At 37.8% G+C, this 17,512-nt stretch overlaps 1 protein-coding gene across 1 annotated transcript in view; it reads left to right on the top strand.

The window, feature by feature from the left end:
- The window catches only part of Arhgap15 (Rho GTPase activating protein 15), a 528,611-nt gene that overhangs the window by 396,418 nt on the left and 114,681 nt on the right, over positions 1-17,512 (top strand). The window contains exon 11 of the mRNA XM_055599722.1: positions 5,401-5,535. Coding sequence (XP_055455697.1) covers positions 5,401-5,535 — 135 coding nt within the window. The remainder of the gene's footprint in view (positions 1-5,400; positions 5,536-17,512) is intronic.

Genomic DNA, 17,512 nt, shown 5'->3' with positions numbered 1-17,512 from the left:
GTCTCCGAAGGCAGCATAGGAAGGCTCCACATTCCTAACTTCAGGTATGAGAATTCCGACCCTGTCTAACCCACCAGAAATCTGACCGAACTGTCACTCTGTGGATATAACAGGAAAGGTCAGCCACATCAGTGACTCAACTGAATTCCTTTTGATCTAGTCCTTTAAACACAACAACCTAAATAAAAGCTGTGTATTTATAGACAAACAGTGCTGTTTTATCTACTCTAATATCTAACCTTTCAGGGTTTTAAAATTAATTTATTTTATTTATATGCATTGGCGTTTTGCCTGCATGTGTGAGGGGGTCAGATGCCCTGGAACAGGTTTTATTTTCTAGCCAAATGTTCTATATAGACTCATCCTCTCTGGCATCTCTACCATCTACAATGTTATGTTCATGCACTCCGCAGGCTTTTCCAAGAAGGATGTGGCTGGGCTGTGTGGTCCTTGGCACGGGGAGCAGATGCTGCATCTCTGATGATAAGTTCACAACACAATCTATTCTTATCATTGCACTAATGAAGCCAAAGCTATACTTTCCATAACCTGGGCTGTCTCTTTCCCCTTTTCTAGTGTTATGGTAAAGTGAAAGTTGGAAAGAGCTTTTGAAAATGTTATGGAAAACATTATAAATTAAAGAGTGAAAAAAAAAACAAAAAAACAGAACATTTGATTTTTAAATATCCAAAAGGTATCCATCCCTTTATACTTACATCAGTATTCTGTTCGGGGTTATGCTAGTTATCCATGGCCACATTTTAACCGAGATTGGTCTTTAAATATTCCTTCTTCCTTTGAAGCTACCATTGCCCCTCTATGGCCATCAAAGATCCATCTTTTAAATTTCCTTTGTAATAAAAAGTGTCCTTAATTGTCCTAGAAATAACAGTTGGTTTTTATCTTTCCAACTTATTTTTCCATTATATATAAATATATGTATACACACACAAATATATAATAAAAGTCTTACAGTACTTGAATTAATCTACCTTCATTACGTTTGTATATTTTGAAGCCATTGACTAATTAGAGGGCTAAGAAAATCCAGGAGAGATTTTGAATATAAAGTTTATGAGATACCTTGACTCAGCAGACTTTTTCCCAGACCTATAGTCCAGTGGATGAAGTTGCTGTTGACCTATGTGGTAAGCCCTATCACACTGAAATAATTTGTACTAATGTGTATGGTTCACAGTGCTCACTCAGTGTTTCCGTTGCCTTCATCCTTCATATATTTTGTCTTTTGAGCCTTTGTTTACCTTTGCATCATAGTGTACCTTGAATGCTTGTTTCTTTATAACCTCCACATGTATACGTTTTCCTCATTTATGTCAGCATCTTTCCCTCTAACCATCTTCACTTCACAAGTAAATTAATATATATAAAAAATGTAGCAGTGGTAAATTAGGCCTTAAACAGATGTTTCATATAATTTGCTTTCTACTCTATCATATTTCCTCAACACCTCATTTCATAATAATCTATTCCATCTCTGCCTGTTTCCCAATGCAGCTTTCTTTTTGTGGCCAGTTTGTTTTATATCTGCTCATGTCAGAATGAGCTCTCAATAAATGGCTAATTACTAAATATTGGAGTTAGTTTATAGATAAATGCATGGTCTTAAGTAAAACATCTTGGGATAAAAGGTAGAAATCCCCATTCTTGAAATCAGGTCAGTCTACTAGCACTTCAGACTATTTATTTGTCATTTCTCTTCTGCCAGACAAAATTATGCACAAGTATATATTTTAAACATGGTGGGATTATATTGGCTCCTTATCTCAGTTTCACTACCTGTCACTCATAATAAAATTCCTTAAGCTACTCCCACTTCTTCTATCCTCTCCATAAAATGGATATCACGCCAGCAAGAACATCTACTTCATTGTCTTACTGAAGAATTGAATTAGAGATAATTACAAAATGTGTCACATAGTGTCCTGTACAGTTAAATGCTATATAATTTTCAGTTACTGTTTTTGTAGCAAATACCTTGAATACAGTTATATAAATTTTGGTCTATAAATGGTTTTGATCTTGTCAGTAATTAAAAATTACAAAGCTGACAAGACGGTTCAGTGGGTGCTTGCCATACAATCCTGATGACCAGAGATTTATTGCCCGGATCTACAGCAGAAGGCAAGAGCAAATTCCTACAAGTGGTCTTCTGACCTCCAAACACATGCCATAGTATCTGTTCACCTACACACACAAACACACACTAATAATAATAATAAATAATAATTTTAATAAAAAAACAAGGTAGTAAATCTTAAGTTTATATTGAAATAACACACACCCCCATGCATAGACACACACACATACATACATAAGTTGCAAATCCTTGTCCATATGAGTCTATAAACTCTTGAAGCCTCCAGCTTCCATTATAGTCCTGTCAACCAGGAAGAGCTTGAAGCCCCAGTAGATATTTGGAAATGTTTGAAAACATTTTCTATAGTCAACCCCTGAGAAACTCAATGGGCCTTGAGTGGATCAATTCCAACAATATTATCTATGAATCCTAGAATATAAAGGACGTCCTCATAAGAAAGATTATCTTTTCTCAAATGGCCTGGCATGCCATTCTAGAGAAACCTTACATTCTTGGAAAAGGGAAAAGTCAGTTAGAAAACTCCTACAAAAAGTGCAAATCTATTTGAACGATGCCTATCAACACCAAGGAAAGGTAGGGTTATGATCAGTTTTTTTTTTTCCTGAAAACAGGCTGATTTTGATGGATAGTATATTATTTGGGCATAGTTATATGTTTAAATAAACCACCATAGCCTTGAAAGCTCTACCATGACATCCTTTGTATTATAAGGGTTCTATTGATTATGAAAAGTTGTATATAAAAATTAGGAAGCATATTTCAGATGACAACTGTCAACTGTTTCCATATTGTTTATTTGAGCTACTTGTTGATGGTCACAAGTATCATTATTTTTCTTTAAATGATGAGTACTACTGATATCTGTATTAGGAACTTTTTTAAAATTGACAGAAATTAATAGCAGTGCATTTTAAGGCTTTTAAGAAGACATAACCAAGTGACACTCATCGACTCATATACTTCCTTTTCCATATAGTGAAATGTTCCCTTTTTACATATATATGTGCGCACGCGCACACACACACACACACACACACACACACACACAGACACACACACACGAAAGTGACTGACATAAATGGCATTTTCCTCCAGTTGAGTAGTTATTTGTTATTCTTGTTGGCTTTTTACTCAATAGGAAAATGTTCCTTTTGATTCTGAACATTTCCTCTAGCATCACGCCATTTACTTCTTCTAGTGAAGTTTGGGAGTTGTGTGCTTGTGTTCGCCCGCATGTGTGTGCGTGCTAAAGCTACAGTACTGATAACATTTTCTAAATGTGTTTTAAGCAATAAGTTGTACAACATTTTTAGAACATGTGTTAAACTATTTCTCTAAGAATGAAGCTCTTAACAAAACATAAGCACTCTGCATGAGATCTTAGCAGCAAAGTGCTTAAAAGATAAAGTAAGAATTGGTACCATGGGAAGAACACCAGCTGTAGAGCGCACAGGTCCATTATGAGAAGTATGGTAGTGGGTAGGGAGAAAATGATTTAATCAGGAGTAAAACCAATTTTATTATAAGGGCACGCAGGGGGTGTGGCACCATAGTGAGAGGGACATTTCAAAATATCTGACAGATTTCAACAATGTGAAAACCCCGTTCTTTAAAGTGACAGTAAACCCCATCAGGTCTCCCTTTTTGAAGCTATTGTTAACAGTTGACTGTTTAAAGCTGGCCTGCTAAGATGCTGTCGGCCTGTTTCAATCGTGTGCAGCCAAATAAAAGACTAATTGTTGAAATACAATCAATCAAAATGATTGCGGGGCAGGGAGAAGGTCTCCTCCGCTGATTTTGTTGTGAGTCATATTAGAGTGTTACGATGGAGGTTGGGTTGATGACTGAAAGGAAGAGGGAGAGGAGCCCCTCTGGCATTAACAGGTCCACCTCAACCCCTTTTCACAGACAGACTACCAAACAGGGACATCGCTTACAAGCCCAGAAAATAACAGTCCATTAGAGAAAGAGATCTGAGCGTGGCGTGGGCTAACATTTTTTAAAGGATGTGAACACTATTAGCCAAACAGCTCCCGCAGAGGATCCCCACAGTGGCAGTTCTCAGCTTTTCTTACTTTATTTTTGGTGCAAAATGCTCCTTGGCATTCGTAGAACTCATACTGTGGGGGCATGTGACTGTAAGCTCAGACATCATCAAAATAGAGAGAGAGAGAGAGAAATTCCACTTAACCAATACCTGTAAGTTCTTACCAGGATTCTCATAGTATTTTCAGTTTACTCCATATTGCTAAAGATAAGCTTGTGTTTCTTTAAGCCCTGAATCAAAAATTGTTTCTATGTAGCTACAGATGAGCAGAAATATCAGCGCCCTGTTTCCCCTTAACTCTATGTAAAGATGCCACTTCTACACAACAGTCATTCTTTCCGTGTCTGAGAACAAGCCCAGATTTTCCTGCTGAGAGTCAAAGGACAGTGCTGATCACCAAGCCTACTCCCTTGCTACAGAGCACTCGCTTTGGCCTCTAAGTTCTTCGCTCAGGCTTCCCAAGCAAATATTTTTGTTATTTCCAAAGAGTTGGTCAGCATTTGTGGTTTGTCTTCAGCGTGTTATCATTTTGGCAGCTTTGCATAGCCTGCATAGGCCAACAGGGGTCTGTCTAATATTGTTGCTGGGTACATTTTCCTCACTGAGATGAAAAAGGGAAAAATATTTCTGAAGCAGTAAGAAGGAATTAATATCCTTTCTCCTCCCGTATTCTAGTCCTTGCTGACTTTACATTCAGACAGAAAAAAAGAAAGAAAGAAAGAAAAAAGAAAAAAGTGCTAGCCATTATTTCCTTGTACATAGCAATGCTAACACATGTAAGGCAATAACTCGTTTTCTATTGCCATGTTTAGCATATGTCTCCTGTTGGCTCAGCAAGGCCTTCAGGCCGGTCCCTTGAGCCAGCCATCGCTGGCAACTCTTAGCCCCTCGGCCTCAAAACCAAATAGCTTTGAATCATGTTGAGCTGTGATGCTAATTTTCATACTGATGCATTATGGGAATAACCGTATCTGACATACTGTGTCAATGGTACTGTCTCTTTGTGTCCCTTGTTTTTTGTTAGCTGCATTCCTACAGATGGTATTCCATTGAAAATGTTCCCTTCCTACAGAAAACGGGAAGAAAAAAAAAATCCATGCGCAGCACCAAACCTCTAGGTGCAGAAGGCTGTTAACGGTTGCTGATGATAGTAGGCAAACATTAACATAATAATTAGTGTCTTGTAATTGTTTCATTAAAACCAGTTGTTCCATTTCTCCTCGTGTTTTCCCAGAAGAGGAGCTGAATTTGGATGACAGCCAGTGGGAGGACATCCACGTCGTCACCGGAGCACTGAAGATGTTTTTCCGGGAGCTGCCTGAACCGCTCTTCCCTTACAGTTTCTTTGAGCGGTTTGTGGAGGCGATCAGTAAGTATACCCCAGAAAGGAGCCGGGTGTGGTGAAATTAATAACAATAATGAAATCAATGCTGATCATGACTACAGAGAACAGAATATGTGTCCCACGCTTGTATCTGTAGCCCTAGCTTTATCGTTTGGGTGGCTTGCTTTATTCCTCACCCTGAAATATTATCTGAGCTTTAAAACCAAAATTATTCAGTCCAAAAAAAAAAAAAAAAAGATAGAGAGCTATTTAAGGCCACCAAATTTAAGCTTTCTCAAATGAAAATAGCTTCTCCTGCAATCTGCTTTATAGGGTCATCGTTTGTACGTCCAGCCCCTGCCTTTATATTTTCAGAATTGCAGTGTTTGCAGACAAAGAGATCTTGCAATGAAACCTAAATATATTAAATATTGTGTTTCATTAAATATGTGTTAAATCATCAGCTGAAATACCATATTCTCTTGGCTCCCTCATTTGTTCCCTCACCAACAGCAGTGACTATCTCCAGTTGGCTTCTGAGTAGTGTGCAAGGTTAAATGACAGCAACTTTCTTTTAATGGGTACATTCAGAAGAATGAGTTAGATTACTCCATGAAACTTCTTTTTCAGGTGTATTATAAAAGGGACGGTCTAAAGTAAAATGGTATGAATGCATAAATGAATGAATGAACGAATGAACAAACAAAATCTTTTCCTGTAAGCACTTTAGCTGTAGAATCTTGGGAAAGCAAACACTTGAATTTAATATCAAATTACTGAATTTAATATCATAGGGTACATTTACTATAATTGTGACAGCTTGGAAAACGTCTCCTGGCAAGCAGGCTGATATAAGGAGGAAAGAGAAAGAAAGAAGAAAGGTAAAATTAAAAAGCTTGCAAGCCTGGCAGGAGCTTAATTAAAGTCCCAACAAGAAAAATCTCCCAGGAAAAATGTTCCACTTAGGAGGTCTGATCTTGGATGCTGTGTGTGACGGGTTCCCAGTAGTAGGACTGAAGACTTGGGGGCCAATGCTGAAAAACAGCCCTTCAATATGCCCTTGTCTTCTGTTTTTCCTTGGGAAAATTCTTCACACTCTTTCAAATCTTTGTGAAATGAAACCAATAGGATAAAGACACAGGTTTGTCTCTCGGTCTCTCTTTTAGCCCACTCACAGTTTCAGGTTGTCTTGTCTTGCTATTGTTTAATATAGTAAGAATACTCTTGAGTTTAGTGTGGGCACATAGTTCTAGTCTCTTTTGGAGAGCAATGACTTATAGTTCTCAGGTTCTTTAACCTACAACTTAAAAGGAATAACAAGGGAAAAAGTTAGTAAGCAAGCATCTCGTTCGGTGCAGTCTCGTGTTCTGTCTTAGTTCACACATTCGCATGCCTTGGGAAAGCTGCATTCTGGGAGGAAGTTGGAAAGAATTTTCTGCAGATTCCTATCTTACTTGTGTATATTTAGTAATATGTGCATGACATTGTGACCTCTATACTTTGAGGTGACAACTATCTAATCTGGAAGCATGCTTGCATATCTGCTGAGCAGGGAAGTAATATATAAGAAACCCATCAATTAAGCTTCCTGCTTCCTTTAGTTCATATGATCCTAAAGATATTAGCAAGCCATTCCCACAGGTGAAGCATATGGAAAGCAGACCCTCAGAGCTCATATGAGTATATGTCCTTTGAATCCCCACAAGAAATATGATGATTTCTAAGATATTTTAGACTTAAACCCAAATTGGACATAGTTTCAGCAATATGGGCATGATTAAAACTGAACAGCAAAGATAAGGCAGGCAGCAAGCTCTTAGGGGTGGCTGTAGAGAGAGTGTCTGCAAAGTTATAATAGAGGTAATGGTCCAAATGAAGAAGAACATGTTTAATAAAGTCCCTTTAAAAATTCAAGATGTTGTACACATGCCGGCAGGGGCTCTCCAGGTGATCGGTATTGAGAAAGCAATCTGAAAATGAAGAGATGGAATGTGCCCCACTAAAATGCATATGTTGAAACCCCTGGATAGTGGTACTGAGAGGTGGTGCCTTCAGAAGGTGATTGAGGCATGAAGCAGAGATCTCCTGATAAGGGTGATATTCTTATAAAAGCAGCCCTAGGGACAGTGAGGTAGTTCCGAAGGTAAAGTTGCTTGCTTGCAAGACTTGAGTTTGCTCCCTGGGACCCATACGGTAGAAGGAGAGAATGTACTCCTTTGTCATCTGACTTCCATACATACACCATCATGTGTTCATGCTGACCCACATAAATAAATCAATTAAATTGATAGACTGATAGATTTAAAAAAGTCTATGACACGCTTTTTTAATTAATTACAGTTTATTCATTTATTTGTATCCCCCCATAATGCCCTCCCTCCTCCCCTCCCAGTCCCACCCTCCCTCCCCCATCTTCACCCATGGCCCTCCCCAAGTCCACTGATAGGGGAGGTCCTCCTCTCCTTCCTTCTGATCTTAGTCTATCAGATCTCATCAGGAGTGGCTGCATTGTCCTCTTCTGTGGCCTGATAAAACTGCTCTCCCCTCAGGGGGAGGTGATCAAAGAGCAGGCCAATCAGATTATGTCAGAGGCAGTCCCTCTTCCCATCACTATGTAACCCACTTGGACGCTAAGTTGCCATGGACTATATCTGTGCAGGGGTTCTAGGTTATCTCCATTCCTGGTACTTGGTTGGAGTATGAGTCTCTGGGAAGACCCCTATGTTCAAATTTTCTGGTTCTGTTGCTCTCCTTGTGGGGTTCCTGTTCTCTCCAGATCTTACTGTTTCCCACTTCTTACATAAGATTCCCTGCAGGTTGCCCAACAGTTGGTCATAAGTCTCAGCGTCTGCTTTGATAGTCTGCAGGGTAGAGCCTTTCAGAGGCCCTCTGTGGCAGGTTCCGAGGTTGTTTCCTGTTTTCTTCTTCTTCTGATGTCCATCCCCTTTGCCTTTCGGGATAAGGATTGAGCATTTTAGTATGACACACTTTTTAAAGAAACTGAAAAATGAAAAGTAAACCAAGACCTAGAGAAATGCTTTACCTCTTCTAATCAGGTGAGAACACAGCTAAACATCAGCATCAAGTGAAGCACTCAATGTTATTTACTTGGTCTCTGATTTCTTAGCTGCTACAATTGTGCTGTATAGATTATGGTACTTTCACAGAAGGACATTTAGACTAAGGTTCTTGGTGATCTTGCCTTAACTAATCAAGAACATCAGAAAGTCACTCTATTATGATCAAAATGTGGGAATAAGCCAGAGGGTAAAGTGGTTGTGAATATGTTGCAATGCGAGACAAACTAAGGCATAGCAACTACATAGATAACTTTGGACAAAAACCTTATTTTTATTTTTCCTGTGCTGGGTATAGAAAACAGGGCCTCTAGCATGCTAGCTAACTGCTCTGCCAATGGGAAACACCCCCAAGCCTGTGTTGAAAACTCTGGAGATGCTCTCGATTGTAATTCTAATTTAAATATCATTCAGGGATGAAGAAGTGGTCACTTTGATGCCCAGCACTGGGAGAAGTTACACAATAGGAGGTGCTTTTACTACACTTAACATAATTAAGATTTAAAAAAAACTTTCAAAATAATGTGGACATTCATATGCAGGCATAGAAGAGTCTTGGGTTTCATCACAGCTCACCCTGCAATGCCTTGTAAAACTACATCAGTTTCTATGATAAGTCTACCAAATCCACACAGTTAACTCTTTTCAAAAGCACTTAAGGCAAGCCACAGAATATGCTGTGTGCTGGCTGTGTCTGAGCCACTCTTCCCACAGATCCTTGCCCTGTCTCCTCTCCTACTCTGCACCATCATAGGGCTGGCCCTAAGCAGAGCTATTTCGTAGGTATTCTTAGCAGCTAGTAGCCATGGCAGAGACTGGACAACCACCAACCACCAGCAGAGATCACAGGTAGAGAAATGTATTAGTACTGCTCTCTATAACCAAATGTCTCACAGAAGCCACTAATAAAATAAAGGATGGGAGGTACTGTGCATCATGGTGGATCATGCATTGCAGAGTTTACAGTGATGGGATTACTTAGCTGGGACTGGTTACCTGATACAAACAGAAAGCAGAGAGACCAGGAGCTGAAATCAAAGCAGATGTAGGCTTCAAGCCTCACTCCCACTCTTCCTACTTTCTCCAGCTAAGCACTACTTTCTGGGAGTTCTACAACCTCCCAAAAATGTGCCTGCAGTTGAATACCATGGATTCAAGCTTATGACATTGTAAAAGACATTTTGCATCCAGACCATGACAAGAAGGGAGGCAAGGACCAGTCCTGTCAGTCATTTACCCTGACCCTTTGCTATCGCCTACCTAACTGCCTGGGGCAGCTTTTCAGCATGAAGCTCTGGTGGACAGGACACTCTAGTCCCAGCTTCCATCTTGTGATTCAGACCTTCCTGTCTTTGCCCTTCCACTCTGGAGGAGCTAATGGCTTCCTGGCAAGATTAATTTCCAGTTTTCCTCACTCTTACTTTAGCTCTTTCATCTTTTGGATAATCAGTTCTTTGCATCAAATTAATTGTGTGTTAGTGGAAATGCTTAAAACGGTTTCTGCTGTTTGGTTAGGCATGAACAAAACACCATTTCCATCAGTGCCACAGTTCATGTTGTCATAACATTATTTCCATTTTCTCTTTCACTACTACTAAATCCAGTTTATGAAGGCTTAACATTTTTATTTGGCCCCTAGCTGAGAGATATGTTTTCATGGAAAAGTCCCAAAGCGAATAGACCAAATGGAATTTTACATCCTAATGGAATGCTTTACAAGGAAAAAAGAATGTTGTTTCTGGGGGAAACAATTGACCTGACTGCTTGCACCATTTGAATTATTTTATTCCTCATTAACTGTTTTAAATTTATCATTGCATATTCCAGGAAGAGTGAACAGAAAATACTTATATTTTTAAAGAGTTTCACTTGAACCAATTTAATATTATTATTATTATTATTATTATTATTATTATTATTATTATTTTGCAAGAACCTGCAAATGCTATGGTGATATCCTGTCTGATACAATAGGACAACAAAAGCCCTGGGTTTGGCTTTATATTTCAGACTCTAAGAGTCCCGGGTATTGATATGAAATTCTGTACCTGAGGTCACTATAATTGAATTGGCATCCCTTTTTTTTTTTAACAGGGATTTAACCCACTATCAAAAAAGACTTGATTTCCTGGAAATAGCTTGTGCCAAAAAGCATTATTAGTTCTGTAAACGTGAACTTGTTAGACAAATGACACTGTAGAATTCTAGGGTAAGACTGTAATCGTGTGTTAGAGGCTGGAGAACGATCTCCACCTTTCCAGTAGCCTTAACTCCTGGGAGATAGACTGTTGATCATTACACCCACCTTTTAATTCTGATAAATACATATCCAGAGGAAAAAAAGACAATATGTAGTCTCTCTCTCTCTCTCTCTCTCTCTCTCTCTCTCTCTCTCTCTCCCTCTCTCTGTATTAGCATCTGTATTTTCATAGCAGTCTTTCAAAAGTGAACAAGAAGAGATAATCACATTGGCATTTCTGATATGCTCTTGCTTAATCTCCAAAATAACAACGGAGTACTTACTAGTGATGAAGTAGAAAGATCATATGGAAAATAATTTCAAGCTCATAAGGATTCTATGAGAGCTAAATACAGTAGAAATTTTTTTTTCTTACAACATGGGTATTCGGTGTTCAGTAAGTGCTTTTTAAAAATATATATATATATATATATATTACATTTTAGAGGAATTCTGAGTTCACACAGCTCAAAAATTTAACTTTGCATCGAACTCTAAACTCCAAAACCTGTGTACTACTTTTTCACACTAGTTTGAGGGGAAACTAACTGGCTGTTGATAAACACAAGTTTATTATGTTAGCCTGCGCAAATCTATACATTCTAAAACATTCTTCAGAACATTAAATTCCTTCTTTTTGAAAGCGGTTTCAGAATTATCTGCCTGTGGTGGTGCATGTCTTTCATCCCAGTACTTGGGAGGCAGAGTTCGAAGACTTTGAAGCCAGCCTGGTCTACGTCCTGAGTTCCAGGCCAGTAAGGGCAACACAGGGAGACCCTGTCTCAAATAGTAAGTGAATTTAGAATTGAGAGGGCAGAAATTTAAGTGTTAAAATTTTAAGTTAGATATAAAAATAGAACTCTCCAAGAATAAGCAATGTTTTAAAGTTTATTCCTTGGCAGTAGAAGCATCAGCATTTTAAATATCATCTTCTCTGGGCATATTTTTAAACTTTCATTCTCTTATTTCTACAATCAATTTTTGGCCAAGTCCTATATATAATTTATTTAAACACAAAGAAAGTCAATTTTATATTTCATGGGAGCACTATTTCAAGTTTAATTTTTATCATCATTCTCTTTTCTAAGTTTTTGTTTGTATCATATTATCACACACACACACACACACACACACACACACACACAAATCTAACACCCTAAAGAATTATTTATTCTGGGAAAAATGTTCAGCTAATACCAGAGCTTCAGTCATGAGAAGGATCCTTATCCCTATCAGTCATTTTTATTGTTGTTGTTTTGTTTTTAATAATGTTAATGGTTATTTTCTTAGTTCTTTGGGATATTTCAAATATATCAATCACTGACAAAATATTTTATTGTCTAATATAAAAAGCTAACTCATTACACTTCACTCTCATAATATTTAAGTTTAAATGAATATTTATAGCATATTTATTACTTCACTAATATTGAGCTATATCTGATAACTGTCCTTTATCAGGTCAGTATTTTCTTTCTTATCTCTTTGAACACTTGTCCATTGACATCTTTAAATTTTATATGCCGTTATAGGCATAGTGATTTGTCCAATTAGGAAAATAATAAGCAATATTTACTCTACTGCTACAGTGCTAGAAGCATTGTCAGCTGCCTTTCACAGTGGTTATGCAAAGATGTCGGCTTTGTCATTCTCTCTCACAGTTCATTCACTTCTCAAAGGAAATTATTCAGTTGATGAAATAGGATACACACTGTTACTCTTCAAAAATTAAAGGATGGGCCATATTGTTCTCTTGTCATAGTTAGATAATGTTTGTTTTTTTTTTTTTTAGTTAGATATTTTAATTTTTTTCTTGGAGTTTGTAATTAATTTTCTTTTCCATTGTTCTTTATTTCCAGGGCCCCTTTTCTTCCTCCCTCTCTCCCTTCCTCCACAGTTATTTTCTCCCTTTCTTTCTTGCACGTATAGGGGTGTGTTTGTACATAACACTTGTGGTGCCACTTCTCAGGTGCCTGTGCTTTTTATTTGAAACAGGGTCTCTCTTTGCACAAAGAATTTTACCTTGTAATTCTACAAGCTTCAAGGGGCCCCTTCTCCACCTGTCGTCTTGCTATCTCCAGGATTACAGATATATTACCATGCCTGGTTTTTTTGCATGGATTCTAGGAATCAAAACACCATTCTTCCTGTTTGTGAAGCAAACACTTTATTCAGAAAGTCACTTTCCCAGTTCCCTATGTTTTTTTCTAAAACAATGTTACATAGTCTCTTTTTCCTATCATATAGTCTCTTTCTAGTATGGTTGTTTTCAGTATTTCTGCAGGTGCTCATCTGGACACTGCTTCCTGCTTTTTAAGTTAAATCTACTGTTTTCTACATTACAGAAGTACTAGTTTCTTGAAATATTTTAAACACCGAAGCTTAAGATTATACTAATATATCATCTTAATGCACAATAGGACAAAAGTCTATTATAGGTCCCCCTGGACTAAAATCAAAGTATTGGAAATACTGCATTCCTTTCTGAAGACCCCAAGAAAAATCTACCTCTATGCCTTCTCCAGCTTTAAGAGGTCATTTTGAGGATAGTGTCCCCCTTCTTATTAGCCCCCATCACATGCCTCTGCTTCCATCTTCTACTGAAGATTCTCATGATTAGATGGGGCTTAGCCGGATGGTTCTTAGTCAGACCTCTGCAAAGTTTCTTTGGCTATGTTAGCTGACAGCTTCACAGGTCTCCAAAATTAAGAAATAGACATAGTTGGAGAGTCGTTTTTCCATCTATAGTAACATATTCCCTCTTTTAGTTTGTAAAGGTAACTCCCACTACACCTTTAAAAATCGCATGTGTTAATGTTAACTCTTTAATCCACACACTTTATTAGCCTTCTCACAAATAAGCAATCATCAGAATTGAGATGGAAGTAAAATTGCATAATTATCAGTAAATGAGAGGGCTCACCTCATGCATTTATTTACCTATAGGATATACTTGTGAGGTTGGACTGGACCAAGCCTCACTTAGAGAAGGATTGGTCATTGTATTTGGTGGCTGTCTTCATTTAAGCTCTTTCACACTCACATGATAACATATGAGTTTGTGCTGGTGAATTTGATGGATTTTACCTTATCAAAGTTGCCATTTGTATATGAAATTAATAACTCTTTTCCACTCCTGACCAATGTCTCGTGCATTTGCCATCATAAAAATGAAATCAATGGCAACCTTTTAATTAAATAGACCTGATATTGCTGAGCATAGGGTTCTTTCTATAATCCCTATACTTGGGGAGACAAGGCATGAGGGTGGCAAGTTTGAAGTCATCCTGGACTACCAGATAATACTTTAGTTGGATAAATGAGCACCTACAGCAATAAACAAACATATAGTTCTGTGCCATCCATTTTGTCACTATCTTCAACGTCTCTAAACAAATCTTATGTAATACATATAAGGTATATAAGTATTATTTTATTATGTCATTTGATATATTGATTTTATTTTGTATGTGAATGTGTACATATGTATATTTATTTATGTGTCACTTGGCAGTTAGGCAGTCCAGCAATAAAAAGAGATAGAAATGATTTTACAGAACAGTCTAGGCTTCAATCTAAAAGCAACTCATATGAGCTTTCAACTACAGTGTACCTTCATGCCTATTTTTGTAAACATAAACTACTTCAATTAAAATAAACTGTAGGAAATGGCAGTCATAAGATTGACTAGTGTTAAAATTCAGCCAGTCAGTCAACAAAGGTCGAATGTTCCCATGTGTATTCCTTAAACACAATTCATATAAACACCTGTGTCTATGTCAATACCACCATCCTCACATAAAAAAAAATATATTTCAGACATTATCCTATGGCCAAAAGTATCTATTATATGTTTCTATGGCTTTGTCATGGATGGTACTCATGTCCTTTTGCTGATAAACTGTATTTTGAATAGGTAATTGGAGAGAAAAACCAGTCAAGTATATTTGCAAATATTTTCTTTTCTTGGCTGTATCTTGCCCTTTGGTCAAGCTATTTCTAATGCATCATCAGCTTTATGATTGCATTCCTTGGAAGAAAAGAAGCAGAGCTTGGAGAGCAGTTGGGCAAAGTGATGGCTAGACATGAATATATGATGTAACAATGCTTTAAAACCAGAGAAAGTAAAAGAAGGTTCTAAAGATTCACTATAAAGAAACCAAGGACATAAAAATAATATAGTATAAAAATATCCTCGATCAACAGACTTTCAAGAAAGTTTTAAATTAAGTAAAAATAAATTTTACAGATGTCTCTAAAAATTTCCACTGAAAGCAAATATTCTCACAGGCTTCAGGGGCTTTCTCTCTCTCCCTCTCTCTCTCTTTGTGTGTGTGTGTGTGTGTGTGTGTGTGTGTGTGTGTGTGTGTGTGTGTACATGTGTGCTCTTGTGTATAAGCACAGTGGAAATTTTATGGCTGATGCCTAGCCTCTTAACTCATTCTAATTATATTCATAATTAAATTGTAAACATTATAGTTGACTAGAGCCAAATGGCTTGTACAGGTGTCTCTTTGTAGGAATGCAATAGTACTAGATAATAAACAACTGGACTTCAATCTACTTAATTTGGCTTAATGAAAGTCCTTTATAAGTAAAACTGGAAGGTGATTTGGAATTAAATTCAGGCCTTGACTGTGAAATTAATTGAGTAGTAAGACATCAGCTTCATTAGAAAGTGTAGTGTTAATCTTTTGCTTTTCCTTAAAACCTTTATTTATTTGTACTCTTCCATGTCCTTGAGGTCACTTTTTCAAAGCAATAATTGTTTTAAGCTGAGCAATCAGCCAAGCAACCTTCATGAGTCTGTTTCCTAAGTATCTTTACCCTTACTACATAGACATGTTAGCAAAATGCACTACAAGGCACAGCATTCCTTCTTAGTACTCAGTAGAAAACAGTTAATGTGACCAATTCCTCTAATGACAGATTAAAGTGGCTGGTTCTCACTGCGTCAATAGACCATGATGAAATTGTTGTGGCCTTTTATACCATCGTGCTTCATTTCATATGCTTCAGTTCACACCGAATTATGGCCACCACCACAGACCTTCAACAGCATCTTCTATCCGCCAACAACTCTGAGTGTGGTCCCATTGCCAGGAGAACATCCTCTCCTCCTTGTCCAGTAGCTTTTTCTCAACCTATCCACTATAAAAACAGACAAATTACTGTAATTGCCTTCCTTTCATTTTGAAGGAAAGCTAAAATCCTTGTAAGAAATTCAAAGCCCTCTGTGATCTGGTTCACTTTTCAGCCTCATCCATCACATGATAGCCCTTTGAGCCAATGCTTTCCTTCAAATATTCAAGGCACGCTGAGCTTGGCTCATCATCTTCTGAAACTCACTGCCCCATTTTGCTGCTCAGATTTCTCCTTTTAGCTAAATTTCCTAATGCCCAACTGCATCACACATTATAGTACTATTCAAATTCTGGCTCTGATATATACTTCCTTTAAGACCTTGATCAAAATCTTATTTCTCCAGGCCTCTAACTTTTCATCTATATTTCCATCAAGAGAAAGATGTTCTTGGAAGTTCCTGAAGCACGCCACTTCTTCATTGGGCTAACTCCCCACTGTTCTGCAAAGTCAAACTCTAGGTGTGATAGCTGCTGAAGAACTGTCAGTTTTCCTTGGGGAGCTTTGCTTATGTTGGTACAGCTAACCATAGCCATGTGGTTTAGAGTAGAACATTTTCCCAAGGAGTGATGCAGACATTTCTACCCACACTTTGGGAAACAGAACCGTGGAAAACAAATCTACTTTTGTTAAAAACAAATCTCGATGCTTGTTTAAGAGGAGGGAAAAGTAATGCTCAGAAAGATAAAATTACATATATTTTTAAAGTATTTATGAACTATAAAAATTATGTAGGGTATCTACGTGGATTTTTCCTTTCACTAATTGTAATTTCCTGCTTAAATGTGCAGTTCCCTCTCCCTTTTTCTACCATCTTGCTTTCGGCAACACCTTTGTTTTTCAAAAACGCAATTCTCAAAGGTCAAATGCCCAAGGCCTGAGCTCATGATTACTGCCTAACCAGACAATCAGCTCTTGGCCCCTTGCTATTTTTCCTTCTCACCTTGAGTGTCCAGCCTGTGAAAGGTTCACCCTTTCAGATCTCAATTCCACTCCTCTGCCAAGTAACGGATGGGCAGACATAATTAGTGCCATCTGTCCAGCTAGTTGCAGGTGGAGCCTATCTAACCAACAGATGAAAGCATGATCTTTTGAGTTCCTTCTTCAGACCCCTGACTCCTCAGCACAATGGTAACATTATTCTTTGACATTTGTGTATATTATCTCCTGAGTTTCTCAGCGGCACCTATGAAGGATCTTTTTTCTCACAGAAACATTCACTGAGATTTTTCTGTCCCTTTGTGTTGTATTGTGAACATGTTTTCAGAAAAGTCAGAGAAATGTGATGATATCTGATATTAGGCCTAGATAGGCTTCGGAGATTGTTGTCTATGCTATTTGTGCTTGATGCTCAGGACTTCTAAGATATGCTTTCTAAACAGAGAGTACTGCAAGCTAATAAAAAAAAAAGCATGAACAAAGAGAAAGATAAAACAGCTAAACCCTAACTAGAAAGACTACATTGCCGGATGGCAGGCATCCACAACACCTTCCTCCAAAAAACGCTTAACATTACCTCTCAGGTACAACTATTCCATCTTCTCACTTTTCCTCTGCTCTTTTA

This window comes from Psammomys obesus, unplaced genomic scaffold (assembly GCF_907164565.1).
Source record: "Psammomys obesus unplaced genomic scaffold, mPsaObe1.curated_primary_1811, whole genome shotgun sequence".
In the NCBI taxonomy this organism is placed as follows: Eukaryota; Metazoa; Chordata; class Mammalia; order Rodentia; family Muridae; genus Psammomys; species Psammomys obesus.
This window is presented reverse-complemented; position numbering and strand designations above follow the sequence as displayed.